At 44.6% G+C, this 23,458-nt stretch overlaps 1 protein-coding gene across 2 annotated transcripts in view; it reads left to right on the top strand.

Annotated features, from left to right (window-relative positions):
- The window catches only part of GATB (glutamyl-tRNA amidotransferase subunit B), a 248,921-nt gene that overhangs the window by 78,715 nt on the left and 146,748 nt on the right, over positions 1-23,458 (top strand). The window contains exon 3 of one of the 2 annotated variants that reach the window (XM_040418541.1): positions 10,052-10,165. The exons of the other annotated variant lie outside the window; for it this stretch is intronic. Coding sequence (XP_040274475.1) covers positions 10,052-10,165 — 114 coding nt within the window. The remainder of the gene's footprint in view (positions 1-10,051; positions 10,166-23,458) is intronic. 2 annotated transcript variants of the gene reach the window in all.

The raw sequence follows: 23,458 nt of genomic DNA, 5'->3' as shown, positions 1-23,458 counted from the left end.
GGATGTCAAGGGATGCAAGGTGCCCGCCGTCGTCGGGGCTCTATGCCGGAAGAATCCTGATCAGGATTATCCCAATGCATTCTGAATGGAGAGAAATCCGTTCAGGATGCCTTCAGTTCCGGAACGGAACGTTTTTTTGGCCGGAGAAAAATACCCGCAGCATGCTGTGCTTTTTGCTCCGGCCAAAAATCCTGAACACTTGCCGCAAGGCCGGATCCGGAATTAAAGCCCATTGAAAGGCATTTATCCGGTTCCGGCCTTAAGCTAAACGTCGTTTCGGCGCATTACGGATCCGACGTTTAGCTTTTTCTGAATGGTTACCATGGATTCCAGGACGGTAAAGTCCTGTTTGACATGGTAAAGTGTAGTGGGGAGCGGGGGAGCAGTATACTTACCCGTCCGTGCGTCTCCCGGGCCGCTTCAGAGTGACGTCAGGGCGCCCCACGTGCATGGATGACGTGTCGCATGGATCACGTCATCCATGCGCATGGGGCGCTCTAACGTCATTCTGGATGCGCCCCGGGAGCCGCACGGACTGTAAGTATACTGCTCCCCGCTCCCCACTACTACTATGGCAGCCAGGACTTAAATAGCGTCCTGGCTGCCATAGTAACACTGAACGCATTTTGAAGACTGATCCGTCTTACAAATGCTTTCAGTTCACTTGCGTTGTTACGGATCCGGCAGGCACCTCCGGCAAATGAAGTGCATGACGGATCCGGACAACGCAACTGTGAAAGAGGCCTAAGGCTACGGATCACATTTAGAAGCCCACATTAGGAATCCTGATGAGGCCCTGAACATCAGCATATGTTTAGCTGACAGGGGTGAAACCTGGTGACAGAATCCCTTTAAAGGGCTATGTACACCTTCGGAGGCAATATTTGTTTGATTGCATTTTACTCATTTTTGACTACAAAAAATCTTATTTTTAATTGGCCTTTAATAAAAATATTGAGCCATTCTATCACAAAAGGTTAACTGTTTTTCTAAGGCCTCATGCACACGAACGTTTTTTTTCACGGTCCGCAAAAACAGGGTCCGTAGGTCCGTGATCCGTGACCGTTTTTTTCGTCCGTGGGTCTTCCTTGATTTTTGGAGGATCCACGGACATGAAAAAAAAGTCGTTTTGGTGTCCGCCTGGCCGTCGCGGAGCCAAACGATCCGTCCTGAATTACAATGCAAGTCAATGGGACGGATCCGTTTGACGTTGACACAATATGGTGCCATTTCTCAAACGGATCCGTCCCCATTGACTTTCAATGTAAAGTCTGGAGTCCTTTTATACCATCAGATCGGAGTTTTCCTCCAATCCGATGGTATATTTTAACTTGAAGCGTCCCCCATCACCATGGGAACGCCTCTATGTTAGAATATACTGTCGGATATGAGTGAGATCGTGAAACCTCATTTCCGACAGTATATTCTAACACAGAGGCGTTCCCATGGTGATGGGGACGCTTCTAGTTAGAATATACTACAAACTGTGTACATGACTGCCCCCTGCTGCCTAGCAGCATCCGATCTCTTACAGGGGGCCGTGATCAGCACAATTAAACCCCTTAGGTGCCCGCACCTGAAGGGGTTAATTGTACTATCATATCCCCCTGTAAGAGATCAGGGCTGCCAGGCAGCAGGGGCAGACCCCCCCCTCCCTCTATTGTAATAATTCGTTGGTGGCACAGTGTGCCCCCCCCCCCCCTTCCTCCCTCTATTGTAAATAAATCGTTGGTGGCACAGTGCGCGCACCCCCCCCCCCCTTCCTCCCTCTATTGTAATAAATCGTTGGTAGCACAGTGTGCGCCCCCCCCCCCCTTCCTCCTTTATTGTAATAAATCGTTGGCACAGTGTGCGCCCCCCATTGGCCCCCCCTCCCCTCTATAGCATTAACAACATTGGTGGCTAGTGTGCGGCCTCCCATCTCCCCCCCCCCCCCCCCCAATCATTGGTGGCAGCGGGTTACTAGCAATAGTACAATAGTAAAAGATTCATACTTTACCTGGGAGCTTGGGAGCTGCGAGGTTCGTGTCCGGCCGGGAGCTCCTACTACTAGTAAGTGACAGTTCATTTAGCAATGCGCCGCACAGACCTGTCACTTACCAGTAGGTTGGAGCTCCCGGCCGGACACTAACATCGCAGCAGCAGCCTGGAGCAGGTAAGTATGAATCTTCTACTATTGTTACTATTGCTAAGTAACCATGGCAACCAGGGACTGTAGTAGCGTCCCGGTTGCCATGGTTACCGATCGGAGCCCCAGCGATTAAACTGGGACTCCGATCGGAACTCCGCTGCCACCAATAATGGGGGGGGGGGGGGGGAGAGATGGGAGGCCGCACACTGGCCACCAATGTTGTTAATGCTATAGAGGGAGGGGGGGCCGATGGGGGGCGCACACTGTGCCACCAACGATTTATTACCAATGATATTCAAACTGGGGGAGGGGGGGGGGGGGTCTGCCCCCTGCTGCCTGGCAGCCCTGATCTCTTACAGGGGGCCGTGATCAGCACAATTAACCCCTTCAGGTGCCGCATCTGAAGGGGTTAATTGTGCTGATCACGGCCCCCTGTAAGAGATCGGGTGCTGCCAGGCAGCAGGGGGCAGTCTTGTACACAGTTTGTAGTGTATTCTAACTAGAAGCGTCCCCATCACCATGGGAACGCTTCTGTGTTAGAATATACTGTCGGTTCTGAGTTTTCACGAAGTGAAAACTCAGCTTTGAAAAAGCTTTTATGCAGACGGATCTTCGGATCCGTCTGTATAAAAACTAACCTACGGCCACGGATCACGTACACGGTTGCCAATCTTGTGTGCCTCCGTGTTCTTTCACGGACCCATTGACTTGAATGGGTCCGTGAACCGTTGGCCGTGAAAAAAATAGGACAGGTCATAATTTTTTTCCACGGCCAGGAAACAAGGCTCACGGATGCGGCTGCCAAACGGTGCATTTTCCGTTTTTTCCCACGGAACCATTGAAGTCAATGGGTCCGCGAAAAAAAACGGAAAACGCACAACGGCCACGGATGCACACAAACGGTCGTGTGCATGAGGCCTAAAAACTAAACTACGGCCACGGATCACGGACACGGATGCCAATCTTGTGTGCATCCGTGTTCTTTTCACGGACCCATTGACTTGAATGGGTCCGTGAAAAAAATAGGACAGGTCATATTTTTTTTCACGGCCAGGAAACACGGATCACGGATGCGGCTGCAAAACGGTGCATTTTCCGATTTTTCCACGGACCCATTGAAAGTCAATGGGTCCGCGAAAAAAAACGGAAAACGGCACAACGGCCACGGGTGCACACAACGGTCGTGTGCATGAGGCCTAACTGTGTGACTGGTACTTTCACTTTGTGGAGGTCATCTAATAAACCTTATCTCTAAACTACTAAGCCACATTCTTATCAGTAAGATAAGAACTGAGCTATAATGAGTGTTTATAATGTCAGAGACAAGGAGCCCTTCAGCTCCTGGTCTGACAGAAAATCCACAGGCTGCTACTAGAGCATGTCAGCTCTGTACACAAAAAAGGATTCTATATATTTAATAAAGACCAGTGGAAAAAATAATTTTTAGCTCAAAATAAGTACAATGCAATAATAAAGAAAACTGCCTCCGAAGGTTGTACATAGCCTTTAAAGGGGTTGTCCGAGTTATTTTTTTGTTCTTTCTATGTTCCTAACTAGTCAAATGTAACAGCTTTCCAATTAACTCACTTTATCTCCAGTGGCTGGTTTCTCAGATTTCACTGAGGGTCACATGACCTGTGATGTCAGCTTCTCTCCTGCTCTGATAATGTTTGTGCGCAAGCCTGAGAGATCTGTACACTAAGGGCCAGATTGAAAAGGTCACAAATTCTTGCGCAATCGCTTAAAACTGTGCAAAAATTTTCAACTTTTTTTCTGCTCTGCACTATGCTCGCCAGTTTTCTGAAAGTGGGCGTGTTTTCTTATGTAAATGAATCTCATAGACAGATTTACTATTGCAACTATTTAAAAAGTCGCAAAAAAATGCGCAATTTCACTCCAGTTAGGACCATGCTTATCTTTGATACTTTTTAATAGAACATGCGACTTTTTCGTAAAGACGTGCGACTTTTGTAAAGCCGCTTACTGAAGGATAAACTGCTACCGTCAAACCACATTTATTACAGTCTTAAAGGGAACCTGTCACCTGGATTTTGGGTATAGAGCTGAGGACATGGGTTGCTAGATGGCCGCTAGCACATCTGCAATACCCAGTCCCCATAGCTCTGTGTGCTTTTATTGTGTAAAAAAACCGATTTGATACATATGCAAATTAACCTGAGATGAGTCCTGTCCCTGACTCATCTCATGTACAGGACTCATCTCAGGTTAATTTGCATATGTATCAAAATCGGTTTTTTTACTCAATAAAAGCACCCAGAGCTATGGGGACTGGGTATTGCGGATGTGCTAGCGGCCATCTAGCAACCCATGTCCTCAGCTCTATACCCAAAATCCCAGATGACAGGTTCCCTTTAAAGGGCCGATCATAAATCTGACTTAGCTAAAACTGACTTTAGCCATATGTGAAAGTAGAGTGAGCTGTCAGAGTAATGATAAATCTGGCCCTATGACTTCACAGTGCTGGCCACGCCCCCCCTGCACTGCTGGCTGCTGCCTATTGCTCTCTCCCAGGATTCTTAACCCCTTCACCTGCACAGATTCGGGGCTGAAGTGTTTACTGTGTAGCTGCAGGCAGTGAGGAGACAAATGCTGGGCACAGAAACTGAAAGAGAAGTTCTGCAGAGCATTGCAGGTAGGGGGAAGATCCTGTGTGTATTAGCAGTGTCATTATACAGCTGGGACTTGTAGTTCTACACATACAACATGCTGCTCAGTCTCCCAGCTGGCAGACATGTCACTCAGGGTAGCACTTGTATTCACTCCCTTAGCAGTGTCATTATACAGCTGGGACTTGTAGTTCTACACATACAACAAGCTGCAGAGTCTCCCAGCAGGCAGACATGTCACTTAGGGCAGCACTTGTATTCACTCCCTTATTAGTGTCATTATACAGCTGGGACTTGTAGTTCTACACATACAACATGCTGCAGAGTCTCCCAGCAGGCAGACATGTCACTCAGGGAAGCACTTGTATTCACTCCCTTAGCAGTGTCATTATACAGCTGGGACTTATAGTTCTACACATACAACATGCTGCTGAGTCTCCTAGCAGGCAGACATGTCATTTAGGGCAGCACTTGTATTCACTCCCTTATTAGTGTCATTATACAGCTGGGACTTGTAGTTCTACACATACAACATGCTGCTGAGTCTCCCAGCTGGCAGACATGTCACTCAGGGTAGCACTTGTATTCACTCCCTTAGCAGTGTCATTATACAGCTGGGACTTGTAGTTCTACACATACAACATGCTGCACAGTCTCCCAGCAGGCAGACATGTCACTTAGGACAGCACTTGTATTCACTCCCCTAGCAGTGTCATTATACAGCTGGGACTTGTAGTTCTACACATACAACATGCTGCAGAGTCTCCCAGCAGGCAGACATGTCACTCAGGGCAGCACTTGTATTCACTCCCTTAGCAGTGTCATTATACAGCTTGGACTTGTAGTCCTACACATACAACATGCTGCACAGTCTCCCAGCAGGCAGACATGTCACTTAGGACAGCACTTGTATTCACTTCCCTTAGCAGTGTCATTATACAGCTGGGACTTGTAGTTCTACACATTACAACATGCTGCACAGTCTCCCAGCAGGCAGACATGTCACTTAGGACAGCACTTGTATTCACGCCCTTAGCAGTGTCATTATACAGCTGGGACTTGTAGTTCTACACATACAACATGCTGCTGAGTCTCCCTGCAGGCAGACATGTCACTCAGGGCAGCTCTTGTATCCACTCCCTTAGCAGTGTCATTATACAGCTGGGACTTGTAGTTATACACATACAACATGCTGCTGAGTCTCCCAGCTGGCAGACATGTCACTCAGGGCAGTACTTGTATTCACTCCCTTAGCAGTGTCATTGTACAGCTGGGACTTGTAGTTCTACACATACAACATGCTGCTGAGTCTCCTAGCAGGCAGACATGTCACTCAGGGCAGCTCTTGTATCCACTCCCTTAGCAGTGTCATTATACAGCTGGGACTTGTAGTTCTACACATACAACATGCTGCTGAGTCTTCCCAGCTGGCAGACCATGTCACTCAGGGTAGCACTTGTATTCACTCCCTTAGCAGTGTCATTATACAGCTGGGACTTGTAGTCCTACACATACAACATGCTGCAGAGTCTCCCAGCAGGCAGACATGTCACTTAGGACAGCACTTGTATTCACTCCCTTAGCAGTGTCATTATACAGCTGGGACTTGTAGTTCTACACATACAACATGCTGCTGAGTCTCCCAGCAGGCAGACATGTCACTTAGGACAGCACTTGTATTCACTCCCTTAGCAGAGCAGGGGGAGGGGCAGAGATTGTTTTTATTGCAAGTAAACAAAGGGCCAGAAGAGAACCAGGGAAATGAGGAAATAGATAGCTTTGCCTAAAACTTGCTTAGCTTAGTTATATATTACTGACCATAGGTTTACAGTGCTATATCTTTTTTTTCCTATAACTCGGACAACACCTTTAAGGCTGCTTTTCACACGCATTTTTTGCCTGATCCGGCAGGGATCTGCAAAAACAATTCTGTTATTAATAATACAACAGTTATGAATGGATCCGGTTGTATTATCTTTAAAATGGCAATGACAGATTTTTTATTGCATTTTGCGTTTTGCTCCGCATCCCATGTCAGACAGAAAAACAGTGCTTGCAGCGGTTTTCTGTCCGGTATGGGAACGCAACCAAATTGAACGGAATGCATTCTGGTGCATTCCATTCCCTTCAGTTCAGTTTAGCTTTGTCCCCATTGACAATGAATGGGAACAAAATGGAAGCGTTTCTCTCCGGTATTAAGGTCCTCTGCCAGATCTCAATATCAGAAAAGAAAAACGCAGCTGTAAACCCAGACATATCCCTATCTTCACCCCTCCAGCCCCCCTGACATGAGCATCGGAGCATTTTATGCTCAGATGCTCTCCTTTGCCCTGCGCTGAATCACGCAGTGCAAACACATTTTTTGGAGATCTGGTGATGTACTGGGCTCTCCATAGGGACTGCTAGGCGGAGGCTTACACCCAGCAGTGAGCCCAGTGACGTCACCAGCACTAATGGGCGGACTTCAGAACTGCCCTAGCCGTTTTACAGGCTAGGGCAGCGCCAAAGCCTGCCCATCAGAGTCAGTGACGCCTCCGGGAACACTGCTGGGCAGAAGCCTCCGCAGAAGTGTACCAAAGTGAACCAAAAAAGACTTTGACCTGCGCTATACACCCGAACGCTTGCAGCGTTCGGGTGTTCGCCTGGCCGTGCGGAGGCAAACGTATCCGTCCAGACTTACAATGTAAGTCAATGGGGACGGATCCGTTTGAAGTTGACACAATATGGCGCAATTTTCAAACGGATCCGTCCCCCATTGACTTTCAATGTAAAGTCTGGACGGATCCGTCTGAACAACTTTCACACTTAGAATTTTTTATAAACTATAATGCAGACTGATCCGTTCTGAACGGATCCAAACGTCTGCATCATAGGAGCGGATCCGTCTGTGCAGACACCAGACGGACCCGCTCTGAACGCAAGTGTGAAAGTAGCCTAAGAATGGCCAATTGCCGACCAGTTAATGTACATTCACAGTAATGCTCGTTAGCAATGATTTGGCAGTAGGCAAATCGTTCCTAATGTTCGCTCCTCCCCTTGCTGTGGAGGAGATTGCTACATGTAATAGCAGTGGTCTCCTCTGCTAGCGAGCAGGCATTTGCCGGGAAGGAACGCTTCCTTCCTGACAATCTCCTACAGAATCGGCTGGTCTAATACAGCCTTTAATGATGATCACAGCCTCCTTCTCTCTGCACAATGACTTCTAGGCATGCTCTGTGACTGTGAAGGAGTCCTCTTCAGGTGCATGTGGCTGGTATAAGGTATATTGCTAAATACTGTTAACAGCACCTCAAACAAAATGGACGTCCCCATAATCTAGTACAGAAAATAGAGTAAAAATCTAGAATCAAGGTACAGTAAATGTATGTAATAGACGGTCATCGCTACCTATTTCCTCACATTGGAGGAGAATGGTGTCAGGTTATTGGATAAGCTGTAAGCACAGGCTCCCAAGTTAGAGAGGAGAGAAATAATACAAATGGTAGGGGACCAGTGGCGTTCACACAGTTTGCAATCATTTAGGTCAGTTTTAAAATGTGCATGTCTGAGCTACGGAGGTTGTATTAGGAAGTAGGAGATGTAGTCTTGATAATGGTGTGGTGGTTTAATTTCATGGATGGAAATAAACTGTATTTTAAACTGCATAGTTCAGAACAAGCAGGTCATAAATAAAAGAATAAGAACAATACTGTCATAAAGACATAACCGCCCACGTCCTGGGACATGCGAAAACTGGTATATGGTTTGCAATCACCAAATTGATTAGCCTATTGTTCTGTTTCTCCATTGGTAAAACTGTGTTATGTCATTCTATGAAACCTGTGTGAAGAAAACATTGAATGATGAATCAAAATTTTAAAGAGACAACCATTTTGGTCACATCTTATATGTGAACATTCAGTGTATTTTTATTTTTTTTTTACAAATAATTAGTGGATGGATTTCTGAATATGCTTTTTTGAAGACGCTCTATTTATTCTACTTCCTGTTCTGTGTCTTTAACTTCCCTTTGTTTAATCTTTTAGCACATTAAACAGTCTTTCTTGATTTTTCTGTCAGACCATTCACTGCGACCAGAGAGAGAAGGGAGATGATTCACTTAATTAAAGCATATTACACTGATGAGAGCAATGCTCTTCTGTGGCCATCTTTATCTAGGCCTATGAAGACAACTATATTGCTGACATTCTCTTATTTCAATTCTACACCTACTATCATAATTGAAGCTATCTTCCTACAGCATCAGTAAACTGTCAGTGGATTACCCATCTTTATAGAAGGTCTTGACATTTTTGTTGACTGCTATAGAAGCACAATATTTTGTAGTTCATTTTTAATGGTATAGTAGTGCCGAAATGAAATATTAAGAGCAAAAAGGACAGGCCATCAATATCTTATCAGCAGTAACTTAAAGGAAACCTGTCACCGGGATTTTGTGTATAGAGCTGAGGACATGGGTTGCTAGATGGCCGCTAGCACATCCGCAATACCTAGTCCCCATAGCTCTGTGTGCTTTTATTGTGTAAAAAAAAACGATTTGATACATATGCAAATTAGCCTGAGATGTGTCCTGTACGTGAGATGAGTCAGGAACAGGACTCATCTCAGGTTAATTTGCATATGTATCAAATCGTTTTTTTTGCCACAATAAAAGCACACAGAGCTATGGGGGCTGGATATTGCGGATGTGCTAGCGGCCATCTAGCAACCCATGTCCTCAGCTCTATACACAAAATCCCGGTGACAGGTTCCCTTTAAGTACCTGAAGTTGGCACTGGAAATACACAGCTCCGTATATTGTGTAATGGTCAGAGCTGGTTACTGCATCAGTGCTCCCATTCACTTCACTGGGAACAGTGCTGTAGTAACCAGCTTCGTCCACTACACAGTGGATGGAGTTGTTTAGCTCCAACGCCAGAGCTACTCTAGAACAACTAATGGCGGAGCTATGAGGTCTCACACTCCACCAATCAAATATTGCTGGCCTATCCTGCAGAGGCCATCAGTAGTAAAATACTGGAAAGCCCCTTTAATCTTTGTTTTCCTCTAAAGTTCAATGACTCTAATTCCCCCTTTACACTGAGTGCCTGAGTCTCCTGTCGATAATAAGCATGGTAGCTTGTTAATCTGTGTCCTGGCTGACTGCTCCATACTCAGACTGTAGGAATTCTTCTACATTTCCAGAACGTGACTCCTATGAGCAGCTTAATATTACTGCTTCATTCACTCCTTCCTGGTATTAAACTCTTGTCCACAACACTTATTCCCTGATTTATGTTTTTTGTTCTTGTAGACCATCAACAGGAGATGCATAGAAGCAGCTGTGATGACCGGCCTTGCCCTCAACTGCACCATAAACAAGAAGTCACTTTTTGATCGAAAACACTATTTCTACGCTGACTTGCCTGTACGTTATCTCTATCTATTTTCTCTAAGCACACGTAACATTGTAAAGTGGTGGATTTGGTGTATTTAAAAAAATGTTTTATTTTTGTGACCCTGGGAATAGTTGTTGTTGGGTATCCCAAGCCCTCTGTTCCTCCTAACCACAGTGAGTTAGAGTTTGAATGGAGAGTGCTTGCTGCTTCTCCATTTATTGTCTGCTGAACTGACGGAGACTGCCGAGAACAGCACTAGGCTATCTCCATCAGTACCATAGACACTGGGTGGAGTGGTAGTGTGGATGCTCAGCCACCAGTCCATTCAAACTCCTCCTCATTGTCGTTATGTAGTGAACAGCAATAAGGAGTTTAGAACCTCCATTCTTGTGATTAGTGGGGATCCCATCCTTGGGGCCTCAAGAAAATGTGAAATGTGTGAAAACGTCTTTTAAGGCTTATTTTAATTTTTTCATTTTTCCTCCGCTACCAAGCAGTAGCCGACTCTACATTCATGTTCCCACAATCATAACTATCACATTCTAAAAAGAAGTAAAGTATGTACTTGATTGGCCAATTAATTAAGTAGACTGGGATGAGTCAGATGATGACTACAAACAATTCTAGAAATAATAGCAGTTCTATTCTTCTATCATTTTTATGCACAATCAATATTCACCAACAATAGATAAAAGTATGGATTATTTATACTGGACAAATATTGTGAAACGGCTTTTCTGAGATTTTGATAACTGATGATCTATCCTCAGGATAGGCCTTCAGTATCTGATCAGTGTTCCGACACCCGGGACCCCCACAGATCAGCTGTTTGAGGAGGCACCGGTGCTCCTGTGAGCGCTGCGACCTTCTCTCAGCTCACCAAGCACAGCGCTGTACATTGTATAGCAGCTGTGCTTGGTATCACGCTCAGCCCCATTCACTTCAATGCAAGCACAGCTGCAATACAATGTAGGGTGCTGTTCTTGGTAAGCAGGGAGAAGGCGGTGGCACTCACAGTAGCGCAGGTGCCTTGCCTTCTCAAACGGCTGATTTTGACGCCCTTCTCAACGGCTGATTTGGACGGTTGTTGGACCCCCACTGATCAGATACTGATGACCTATCCTGAGGATAGGTCATCAGTATCAAAATCTCGGAAAACTCCTCACATTCCATTGGATCATAATGATTATAACTATTATCTTCAACAGATCGTGGAACTGGATTTGCTGGCTTCTTTATGACTGTAAAGAATGAGGAAACAAATAGTTACATTAATTAGAATATTATTTTATATATTGGCCCTTGTTTACGGTTGTGACTGCTCCTGTATTCTGCGAAAATTTCATGTTGGTCAAAAGTGTCTACCCCTGCACCAAATTTATCATCCAGCATGAGCCACTGTGATAAACCTGGCCAATCTTTAGACTGCCTAAGTTTACATGATCTGGGTCTTAGACAGGACTAGTAAATCTGCTCCCTTAACGTTAAAGGAAACCTGTCATCACTTTCTAAGCCTATTTATCCACTCACTTTTTCAAAAAATACTTTTTAATACATTAATAATGATATTAAAATCAATTCTGAACGAACTATCCGTTCAGAGAAAAACCTAAAATAAATGTTCCTGCCATATATGTAAATGAACCTTAGATGAGTCCTGTCTCCTCCATGCTTCAGAGATGAGTCCAGCGTTCTCTGACTCTGAGCCCAGCCACGCCCACTGTGAAGGAGCCCAGCACCGCCCCGCATCCTCCGAATCTCCTCCTTGCTCCCCGACATCACAAAGCTAGAGTGCCGTAATCTCGCGATGCACGAGCTAGCGCATGCGCAGTTCGTTCCCTGAGGCTGATGCTAGCACAGGGAAGGAACACTATGCCGACACTGCGCATGCGCTAGCTCGCGCATCGCGAGATTACGGCGCTCTAGCTTTGTGACGTCGTGGAGCAAGGAGGAGATTCTGAGGATGCGGGGCGGTGCTGGGCTCCTTCACTGTGGGCGTGGCTGGGCTCCGGAAACGTTACTTGCCTCATTTACATATATATTAAATCGTTTTTTTTGACACAATAAAAGCACACAGAGCTATGGGGAATGGATATTGCGGATGTGCCAGCGGTGATCTAGCAGCCCATGTCCTCAGCTCTATACCCAAATTAAAGGTGATAGGTTGCCTTTAATTTCTGGCCAATTTAATAGTTAAAAATGTATGATTTATTCAAATATAAATATAATGACTCATAATGACTTTGCACAGTTCCGGGGACATTTAGTAACTGATATACACCCACGATAGTAGCGCATTACAGTCGCAGATTTTGTTGCATATCCATTTTCGGCAAAATCTTTGACCTTTCTCTGCTCACTCCACTTTCCTTAAGTGGCAAGAAAAGGTGGCGGGGAAGCCGAAAAGGGCCAGCAGGCCCAGTTCATTTACTATTTTCCACACTGGATTTTGGCGTGGAATATGGGTTAAATCTACAACTGCAAGGGAACTGGCAGAGTTGTCTGTCGTGCGGCCTGCTAGAGGAAGAGACAAATTTATGTAGAGTCATGCGTCTCTACATAACTTTGGCGCTTCCCCCGGCAGCGCCTAATATGATGAAAAATGTACATTTACTGTATGTACATTAAACATGCAAGACAAAGTCTTGGCTCTTGATTTCCTTTGTCTTTCATTCATCAGGCTGTTCAGTTCTGAACTAATTCTACTGTCTTGTAGCCTTTCAAAGGTTTATAATAAAGAGACGATATAAGTAAGTCTAGGCTCTGCTCGAAGATTAAAATGCATTCTTTGATGCATGAACTCTGATCAGAAGAGAATGTCTGGTCTTTCTCTAGAACATGATGGCACTTAATGCTTGACTTTTCCACCTCTAATCCCTTCTATCTAGTGATTGGTATATGATATCCGCAGCGTTAGATGAGAATTATCTCTGAAGTGAAAAGAAATTATTCTCATGCTATATTCGGTATTGCGGTCTTAATCTGCCTTTGACAGTAAAGTGGGGGCCTGACACCAGGGACCCATGCCCTTTGAAGAGGAGTGCCGCGGCCTCTTCCTAGGCCAGAGACCTCATGTAGCCTAGGCACAGCTCATTCCCGGCACTGTGCTTGGTAAGTTTTGAGGAGTCTACAGTGCTCACCGGAGCGCTGTAGCATTCTCGGACAGCTGATTGGTGGGGGTCCCCGGGTGTTGAACCCCTGCTGATCTGATATTGATGACTAGGGATGAGCAAACTTCTGTTTTTAAGTTTGACGTACAAGGTTCGGGTTCAAGTTGTCTAAGAATTCTGTTATGGATTCTGCTACCACAGACCATAACTTATGGTCCGTGGTAGCGGAATCCCTAACGGAATTCTTAGATATCCCGAACCTTGTACGACGAACTTGAAAACAGAAGTTCGCTCAACTATTGATGTCAGAATCTCAGAAAAGCTTAAAGTGAAAAATATGATTAAACAACACTTCCTGGCCATTTTTTCATTAGAATTTGTTAGTGGATTTCTCTTATTAGATTTAGCTGCTGGATCTCATAGTGCACCCTCTACAAGAGCTTTAATCTGACCAAGACCATTTGACCAGCTGTGGCATTTCCTTACCTCCTAGAAAGCCCTGTGTTTCCCTCACTAAAGCTTTAGGACTTTCTGCCAGTCGGGATGGTCAGTTCTGATCATGCCACCCACTTATTCTCAGTTGGCCCGTAGGACGCCCTCGGAATGAATAGAAGTCATATTATTAAGGGCATTTATCATGCAATACAAGGCACTTTATGTATGCACAACCACTACTGCTGGATTACAGGGTGGTTGTAGCACCTGGATATGAGCAGTGTATAATATGATGGAAAAATGAATCCAGCCAGCAAAGGAGGCAATATGGACAATCACAATACATTAGTAAGTGCCTTATTATAACTTTCTCTACATGATAAATGCCATTTGCTGACGTGAGGCAACCCCTTTAATCATCATTAATTAGAACATTCTACTATATTTTCAGATGTTCTTTTTGGCTAGATGCCAGGCAGATCGAACTGCTACCCCTCCTAAACTCTGCTCCTGTGAGCTACTAGCACTTGGTAGTTTTGGGGCATTTTCTAGATCATGTACTCTTATTTGGATGCATTTTTTATGTGGATGAGTTTAAACTAAGAAAGATCTGATTAGTATCGAACGAAGAGGAACAGGTCATATAATGAGTGGAATTTAATAGCGTTATTATTTTTTTCCAGTTACACATAGGGAATTATTGCTACAAATTGACCTTTTCAATTGATTGTAAGAAAAAACAGTACACGTGACCTCTAGTCGTATACACAACTAGACTGACATTAAATACAGCAGTCTGCTTTTTCTTAAATTCAGAACATAATAATATTCAGTCCAGGTCATAGGAGTATACACCGCCAAGGCCTGACTCCCCTGCACCGTATTTTCAGCACTTTACAGTTTTAATATACGATTGTTCTGGAATTGAACATTATCTTGGAACTAGGACTGCAGCTAACGATTATTTGAATAATCGATTAGTTGTCGATAATTTCATCGATTAATGGGGAAAAACACCAAAATGACAAAAAAGGGGTACAAAGGCCATATTAAAAAATTTTAGGAATTACATAATTATAAAAATTACATTAATTATATAAAAGTACAATAGGAAAAGGGGGACAAATTTTTTTCGAGGGAGGGGCTTTTTTACATTTTAATAAAACTAGTCTGTATACACTAGTATGTACACTCCTACTATACATATGGGGGTATGTGCAGACTGGGAAGAGCATTGTACCCTACAGACACTAGGGTGCAATGCTTTGCACATAACCCCATTTGTATAGCAATGTGCAAAGGCCTGGGACACTGTGGCAATGCGGCAGTAACAGTGACAGCATGAGCCCTGAGCACATTATACAACGGGCAAAAGGCCTACCGACGGCAGGTGGACTTAGCGTGGTACGGGTGAGGTACTCCAGGGCAGGCTGAGACTCCATAAACGTACGCACGACGTAGCATTACGCACAACGTAGCGCGTCAGGTGGCGGGGGGGGGGGGGTGGGTTTAGGCGAGCAGCAGCAGTTCTAACAAAAATCCTTACTCGTGAAAATACCTTACCCCTCGTGACTTACGGGGGTGTGTGCCTCAGCGCAAGCATTCTACCACGGCACGGGTAAGGTAAAATTACAGGGAGCGCTGACTCATGGACACCGTGCGTGCGTCCTCAGGGGTAGGGAGATCTGACGGTCTTTTCTTTTTATCCTCACACCCCCTCCTGTATTTGTATTAAAGGTTAATTATCATTGGTGGCACAGTGGCCAGGCACCTGCTATGCTGGCTGCTTGACTCTGGGGAGGACACTCAGGAGGAGGAGGCTGCTGCCGTTCGTCAAGCTCACTAGCTCAGACGGCGCACGGGTGCAGCGGTGTATTCATTCTGCCGTCCCGCCTCCTGCTTTAAATAATAGCGGCGCATTCATTGGTGGCAGTGGTGCAGGCAGCTTCAGAGCCCGCTCACTTCATAGCGCCATAAGAGGAGGATCTAGTATCGAAAAAAATGAACATCCTGATACCGAATCGATACTGGCATAAAAGTATTGATTGGGTATCAAAAGTTCGATACCCAAAACAACATATATATATATCAGTGGATATAAAAAGTCTACACACCCCTGTTAGGCTACTTTCACACTTGCGTTTGGGGTTCCGCTTGTAAGTTCCGTTTGAAGGCTCTCACAAGCGGCCCCAAACAGATCTGTACAGCCCCAATGCATTCTGAGTGGATGCGGATCCGCTCAGAATGCATCAGTTTGGCCTCCGTTCCGCTCAGCAGGCGGACACCCGAACGCAGCTTGCAGCGTTTTGGTGTCCGCCTGGCCGTGCGGAGCCAAACGGATCCGTCCAGACTTACAATGCAAGTCAATGGGGACGGATCTGTTTGACGTTGACACAATATGGTGCAATTGCAAACTGATCCGTCCCCCATTGACTTTCTATGTAAAGTCAGGAGTCCCTATTAACCCCTTAAGGACCGGGCTCATTTTCACCTTAAGGACCAGGCCATTTTTTGCAAATCTGACCAGTGTCACTTTAAGTGCTCATAACTTTAAAACGCTTTGACTTATCCAGGCCATTCTGAGATTGTTTTTTCGTCACATATTGTACTTTATGACACTGGTAAAATGAAGTCAAAAAAATTATTTTTTTTGCACAAAAAAATACCTAATTTACCAAAAATTTGAAAAAAATTAGCAAATTTCAAAGTTTCAGTTTCTCTACTTCTGTAATACATAGTAATACCCCAAAAAATTGTGATGACTTTACATTCCCCATATGTCTACTTCATGTTTGAATTGTTTTGGGAATGATATTTGATTTTTTGGGGATGTTATAAGGCTTAGAAATTTAGATGCAAATCTTGAAATTTTTCAGAAATTTACAAAAACTCAATTTTTAGCGACCAGTTCAGGTCTTAAGTCACTTTGCGAGGCTTACATAATAGAAACCACCCAAAAATGACCCCATCTAAGAAACTACACCCCTCAAGGTATTCAAAACTGATTTTGCATACATTGTTAACCCTTTAGGTGTTGCACAAGAGTTATTGGCAAATGGGGAGGAAATTTGAGAATTTCATATTTTTGTCAAATTTTTCATTTTAACCCATTTTTTCCACTAACAAAGCAAGGGTTAACAGCCAAACAAGATTGTATCTTTATTGCCCTGACTCTGCCGTTTACAGAAACACCCAATATGTGGCCGTAAACTACTGTACGGCCACACAGCGGGGCGTAGAGTGAAAGGTGCGCCGTTTGGTTTTTGGAAGGCTGATTTTTATGGACTGTTTTTTTGACACCATGTCCCATTTGAAGCCCCCTGATGCACCCCTAGAGGAGAAACTCCCTAAAAGTGACCCCATCTAAGAAACTACACCCCTCAAGGTATTCAAAACTGATTTTACATACGTCGTTAACCCTTTAGGTGTTGCACAAGAGTTATTGGCAAATGGGGATGAAATTTGAGAATTTCATTTTTTTGCCTAATTTTCAATTTTAACCCATTTTTTCCACTAACAAAGCAAGGGTTAACAGCCAAACAAGATTGTATCTTTATTGCCCTGACTCTGCCGTTTACAGAAACACCCCATATGTGGCCGTAAACTACTGTACGGGCACACAGTAGGGCGTAGAGTGAAAGGTGCGCGGTTTGGTTTTTGGAAGCCAGATTTTGCTGGACTGTTTTTTTGACACCATGTCCCATTTGAAGCCCCCCTGATGCACCCCTAGATTAGAAATTCAATAAAAGTGACCCCATCTAAGAAACTACACCCCTCAAGCTATTCAAAACTGATTTTACAAACTTTGTTAACCCTTTAGGTGTTGCACAAGATTTAATGGAATATAGAGACACAATTTCAAAATTTCACATTTTTGGCAGATTTTCCATTTTAATATTTTTTTTTCCAGTTACAAAGCAAGGGTTAACAGCCAAACCAAACTCAATATTTATGGCCCTTATTCTGTAGTTTACAGAAACACCCCATATGTGGTTGTAAACCGCTGTACGGGCACACGGCAGAGCGCAGAAGGAAAGGAATTCCATACGGTTTTTGGAAGGCAGGTTTTGCTGGACTGTTTTTTTTGACACCATGTCCCATTTGAAGCCCCACTGATGCACCCCTAGAGTAGAAACTCCAAAAAAGTGACTCCATTTTAGAAACTACGGAATAGGGTGGCAGTATTGTTGGTACTAGTTTAGGGTACATATGATTTTTGGTTGCTCTATATTACACTTTTTGTGCAGCAAGGTAATAGAAATAGCTTTTTTGCCACGTTTTTTTTTTTTGTTATTTACAACATTCATCTGACAGGTTTTATCATGTGGTAATTTTATAGAGCAGGTTGTCACGGACGCGGCGATACCTAATATGTATACAATTTTTTTTATTTATGTAAGTTTAATACAATAACTTCATTTTTAAAACCAAAAAAATGTTTGTGTCTCCATAGTCTAAGAGCTATAGTTTTTTCAGTTTTTGGGCGATTATCTTGAGTAGGGTCTCATTTTTTGTGGGAGGAGATGACGGTTTGATTGGCACTATTTTGGGGTGCATATGACTTTTTGATCGCTCGCTATTACACTTTTTGTGACGTAAGATGGCAAAAAATGGCTTTTTTTACACCGTTTTTGTTTTTATTTTTTTACGGTGGTCACCTGAGGGGTTAGGTCATGTGATATTTTTATAGAGCCGGTCGATACGGACGCGGCGATACCTAATATGTATACTTTTTATTTTATTTATGTAAGTTTTACACAATGATTTCATTTTTGAAACAAAAAAAATCATGTTTTAGTGTTTCCATAGTCTAAGAGCCATAGTTTTTTCAGTTTTTGGGTGATTATCTTGAGTAGGGTATGATTTTTTGCGGGATGAGATGACGGTTTGATTGGTACTATTTTGGCGTACATGCAACTTTTTTGATCACTTTTATTACCTTTTTTGGGAAGTAAGGTGGGCAAAATTTCAATTTTCTCATAGTTTTTATTTTTTTATTTTTATGGCGTTCACCGTGCGGGGAAAGTAACATGACCGTTTTATAGATCAGGTCGTTACGGACGCGGCGATACCTAATATGTGTAGTGTATTTTATTTTTTTCATTTTTATTCAGTAAAAAATGTTTTTTTTTATCTTAACTTTTTTCACTTTTTTTTTACATTTTTGTGACCCAGACCCACTTGGTTCTTGAAGATCCAGTGGGTCTGATGTCTGTATAATACAGTACAATATATATTGTTCTGTACTGTATTTTACTTACACTGAACAGATCTCTGCTTTTAGCATAGATCTGTTCAGCACCATGGACAGCAGGACGCCTGAGCAGGCGTCCTGTTGCCATGGGAACCCTCCCCGTCTGCTCAGAACTTCGCAGACGGGGAAGGGTAAGCACGGGGCTGAGGGGGGCTCTCTGGGGGCTCTCTCCCTCTCCATCGGGGGGCTGCAAAGGCACAGCAGCCCCCGATGGAGAGGGAGGGAGCTCCCTGACCGATGACAGTTAACTTTTTCCATACAGCGGTCGGACCGCGGTATGGAAAGGGTTAAACGGCTGACATCTTCACAGATGTCAGCCGTTTATACCAGGGTGCCAGCAATATGCTGGCACCCTGGTATAACCACTAGAAGCCAACGATCATTCATGGGGAGGCGGGCGGGGGATCGAGATCCCGCCTGCCGCACCGCCCGTCTCCCGCAACGCCCCCACCGCATGCGACACCCCCCCCCCCCCCCCCCGCACCACCCTCCGGCATAAAATCGTGCAGGGGGGGGGGTGAAAAATATTTATTTTAGCCACTCTAAAGTTTCTGATCCCCGCGGTCAGGGACCGCGGCGATCAGAAACTGCAAAAAGCGCAGCAAACCGCAGGTCCGAATTGACCTGCGGTTTGCTGCGATCGCCGATACCCCCCCCCCCCCCTGCATTGTTACGGGATGCCGGCTGAATGATTTCCCGAAATCCCGTTCCAATTAACCCCTGGGGCGCCGGAATACAGATTTTAAGTCAGGACGTACCGGTACGTCCTGGGTCCTTAAGGACTTGGGAAATAGGGCGTACCGGTACGTCCTGTGTCCTTAAGGGGTTAATATACCATCAGATCGGAGTTTTCTCCAATCCGATGGTATATTTTAACTTGAAGCGTCCCCATCACCATGGGAACGCCTCTATGTTAGAATATACCATCGGATTTGAGTTAGATCGTGAAACTCAGATCTGACAGTATATTCTAACACAGAGGCGTTCCCATGGTGATGGGAACGCTTCAAGTTAGAATATACTAAAAGAACTGTGTACATGACTGCCCCCTGCTGCCCCTTCCCCCCTGTATTTAACTCATTGGTGGCCAGTGCGGCCGGCCCCCCCTCCCTCACTCCCCTGTATTTAACTCATTGGTGGCCAGTGCGGCCGGCCCCCCCTCCCTCCCTTGTATTTAACTCATTGGTGGCCAGTGCGGCCGGCCCCCCCTCCCTCCCTCCCCTGTATTTAACTCATTGGTGGCCAGTGCGGCTGGCCCCCCCTCCCTTGTATTTAACTCATTGGTGGCCAGTGCGGCCGGCCCCCCCTCCCTCCCTTGTATTTAACTCATTGGTGGCCAGTGCGGCCGGCCCCCCCTCCCTCCCCCCCTGTATTTAACTCATTGGTGGCCAGTGCGGCCGGCGCCCCCTCCCTCCCCCCCTAATTAAAATGATCGACTCCCCATCATTGGTGGCAGCGGAGAGTTCCGATCGGAGTCCCAGTTTAATCGCTGGGACTCCGATCGGTAACCATGGCAACCAGGACAATACTGCAGTCCTGGCTGCCATGGTTACTTAGCAATTTTAGAAGCATTATACTTACCTGCGATGTCTGTGACCGGCCAGGCGCTCCCCCTACTGGTAAGTGAAAGGTCTGTGCGGCGCATTGCTTATAGCACAGACCTTTCACTTACCAGTAGGAGGCCGGCCGGTCACAGACATCGCAGGTAAGTATAATGCTTCTAAAATTGCTAAGTAACCATGGCAGCCAGGACTGCAGTAGCGTCCTGGTTACCGATCGGAGTCCCAGCGATTAAACTGGGACTCCGATCGGAACTCTCCGCTGCCACCAATGATGGGGGTCGGTCATTTTAATTAGGGGGAAGGGAGGGGGGGCCGGCGGCACTGGCCACCAATGAGTTAAATACAGGGGAGGGACGGGGGGCCGGCCGCACTGGCCACCAATGAGTTAAATACAAGGGAGGGAGGGGGGGCCGACCGCACTGGCCACCAATGAGTTAAATACAGGGGAGGGAGGGGGGGGGGCAGGCAGCAGGGGGCAGTCATGTACACAGTTCTTTTAGTATATTCTAACTTGAAGCGTCCCCATCACCATGGGAACGCCTCTGTGTTAGAATATACTGTCGTATCTGAGTTTGAAAAATCAGATCTGAAAAAAACTGTTATGCAGACGGATCCGTTCTGAACGGATGCAAGCGTTTGCATTATAGGAGCGGATCCGTCTGTACAGACACCAGACGGATCCGCTCCGAACGCAAGTGTGAAAATAGCCTTAAAATGTCAGGTTTCTGTGATGTAAAAAAATGAGACAAAGATAAATCATTTCAGAACTTTTTCCACCTTTAATGTGACCTATAAACTGTACAACTCAGTTGAAAAACAAACTGAAATCTTTTAGGTGGAGGGAAGAAAACAAAAACAAAAAAATAATAATGTGGTTGCATAGGTGTGCACACCCTCTTATAAGTGGGGATGTAGCTGTGTTCAGAATTAAGCAATCACATTCAAAATCATGTTAAATAGGAGTCAGCATACACCTGCCATCATTTAAAGTGCCTCTAATTAACCCCAAATAAAGTTCAGCTGCCCTAGATGGTCTTTCCTTAAATTTTCTTAGTCGCATTCCACAGCAAAAGCCATGGTCCACAGAGAGCTTCCAAAGCATCAGCGGGATCTCATTGTTTAAAGGTGGGAAAAGGTGTTATGGTCTGATGAAACCAAGGTTGAACTTTTTGGCCATAATTCCAAAAGATATGTTTGGCCCAAAAACAACATTGCACATCACCAAAAGAACACCATACCCACAGTGAAGCATGGTGGTGGCAGCATCATGCTTTGGGGCTGTTTTTCTTCAGCTGGAACTGGGGCCTTAGTTAAAGGGGTTCTGCACTTTCATTTAACTGATAGATCATCAGTTAAATTAAAGTGCAGAACCCCTTTAAGCTAGAGGGAATTATGAACAGTTCCAAATACCAGTGAATATTGGCACAAAACCTTCAGGCTTCTACTAGAAAGCTGAACATGAGGAGGAACTTCATCTTTCAGCATAACAACGACCCAAAGCATACATCCAAATCAACCAAGGAATGGCTTCACCAGAAGAAGATTAAAGTTTTAGAATGGCCCAGCCAGAGCCCAGACCTGAATCCGATTGGAAATCTGTGGGGTGATCTGAAGAGGGCTGTGCACAGGAAATGCCCTCGCAATCTGTAAGATTTGGAGTGTTTTTGCAAAGAAGAGTGGGCAAATCTTGCCAAGTCAAAATGTGCCATGCTGATAGACTCATACCCAAAAAGACTGAGTGCTGTAATAAAATCAAAAGGTGCTTCAACAAAGTATTAGTTTAAGGGTGTGCACACTTATGCAACCATATTATTTAATTTTTATATTTTTTTCTTCCCTCTACCTAAAAGATTTCAGTTTGTTTTTCAGTTGAGTTGTACAGTTTATAGGTCACATTAAAGGTGGAAAAAGTCTGAAGTAGAAGCAATTGTGCAGCTCAAGAATGACTCCACCATCACTATCAAGCCGGTCGATAAGGGCGGTGGTGTGGTCATTCTTGATACTCACAAATAAATATATTGCGGAGATATTGAGGCAGCTTCAAGACACCAATGTGTACTGTGTCATACACTCTGATCCCAAATTTTTTATAGGCAATGTGATAAAGCGGAATCTATCCGACGTGATAACAGCAGGAATCATTGATAAAGGTCTTGCAGATTATCTTACTGTGATACATCCAGTGACTCATGTCATATATATCTTACCTAAAGTACACAAGACCTTGATTGATCCTCCTGGGCGACCTATTGTGTCGGGTTCTGATTCCGTCTTTAGCCATATTGCAATTTTTTTCGATGTCATCTTACAAAGTTTTTATACGGGTGGTACCTCATACATACGTGATACATCCGATTTTCTTAATAAATTGGAGGAGATTGATTTGACACAGACACAGTCGCTAATACTAGCTTCTTTTGATGTGGTCTCATTATATACCTCCATAGACCATGATAAAGGTATTACAGCTGTGTTACAGATGTTGGAAATGTCTTCCTATTCCACACAAGCCATTGATTTCATTGTATCACTTTTGAATGTCATATTGAGATACAACTACTTCTTGTTCCAAGACACATACTACATGCAAAAGAGGAGCGTGGCTATGTGGTCCAATGTGGCCCCAACTTACCCTAATATATTTATGCGTTGTTTTGAGGGGGACGTCGTGTATGTGTCCCACCACTTTAGACATGTGCTGCGGTGGTGGAGATACATAGACGATGTCTTCCTCATATGGACTGGCAGTGATACTGAGTTGCGCAGCTTTTACACTTTTCTAAACAGCATTGATGATGCATTACAGTTTACTTTGACTTCGTCCATGACCGACATACAATTTTTACGTCAAGACTGGCGTATGGTGCCCTATTGTTGTGGTGGACATTTTGAAATTTTGGGGCCTCTTTCTAAATATGGGTCTCATAAAAAAAAAAAAAACACTATAAGATCTTTCTGGAC

This window comes from Bufo bufo, chromosome 2 (genome assembly GCF_905171765.1).
Source record: "Bufo bufo chromosome 2, aBufBuf1.1, whole genome shotgun sequence".
NCBI lineage: Eukaryota > Metazoa > Chordata > Amphibia > Anura > Bufonidae > Bufo > Bufo bufo.
This window is presented reverse-complemented; position numbering and strand designations above follow the sequence as displayed.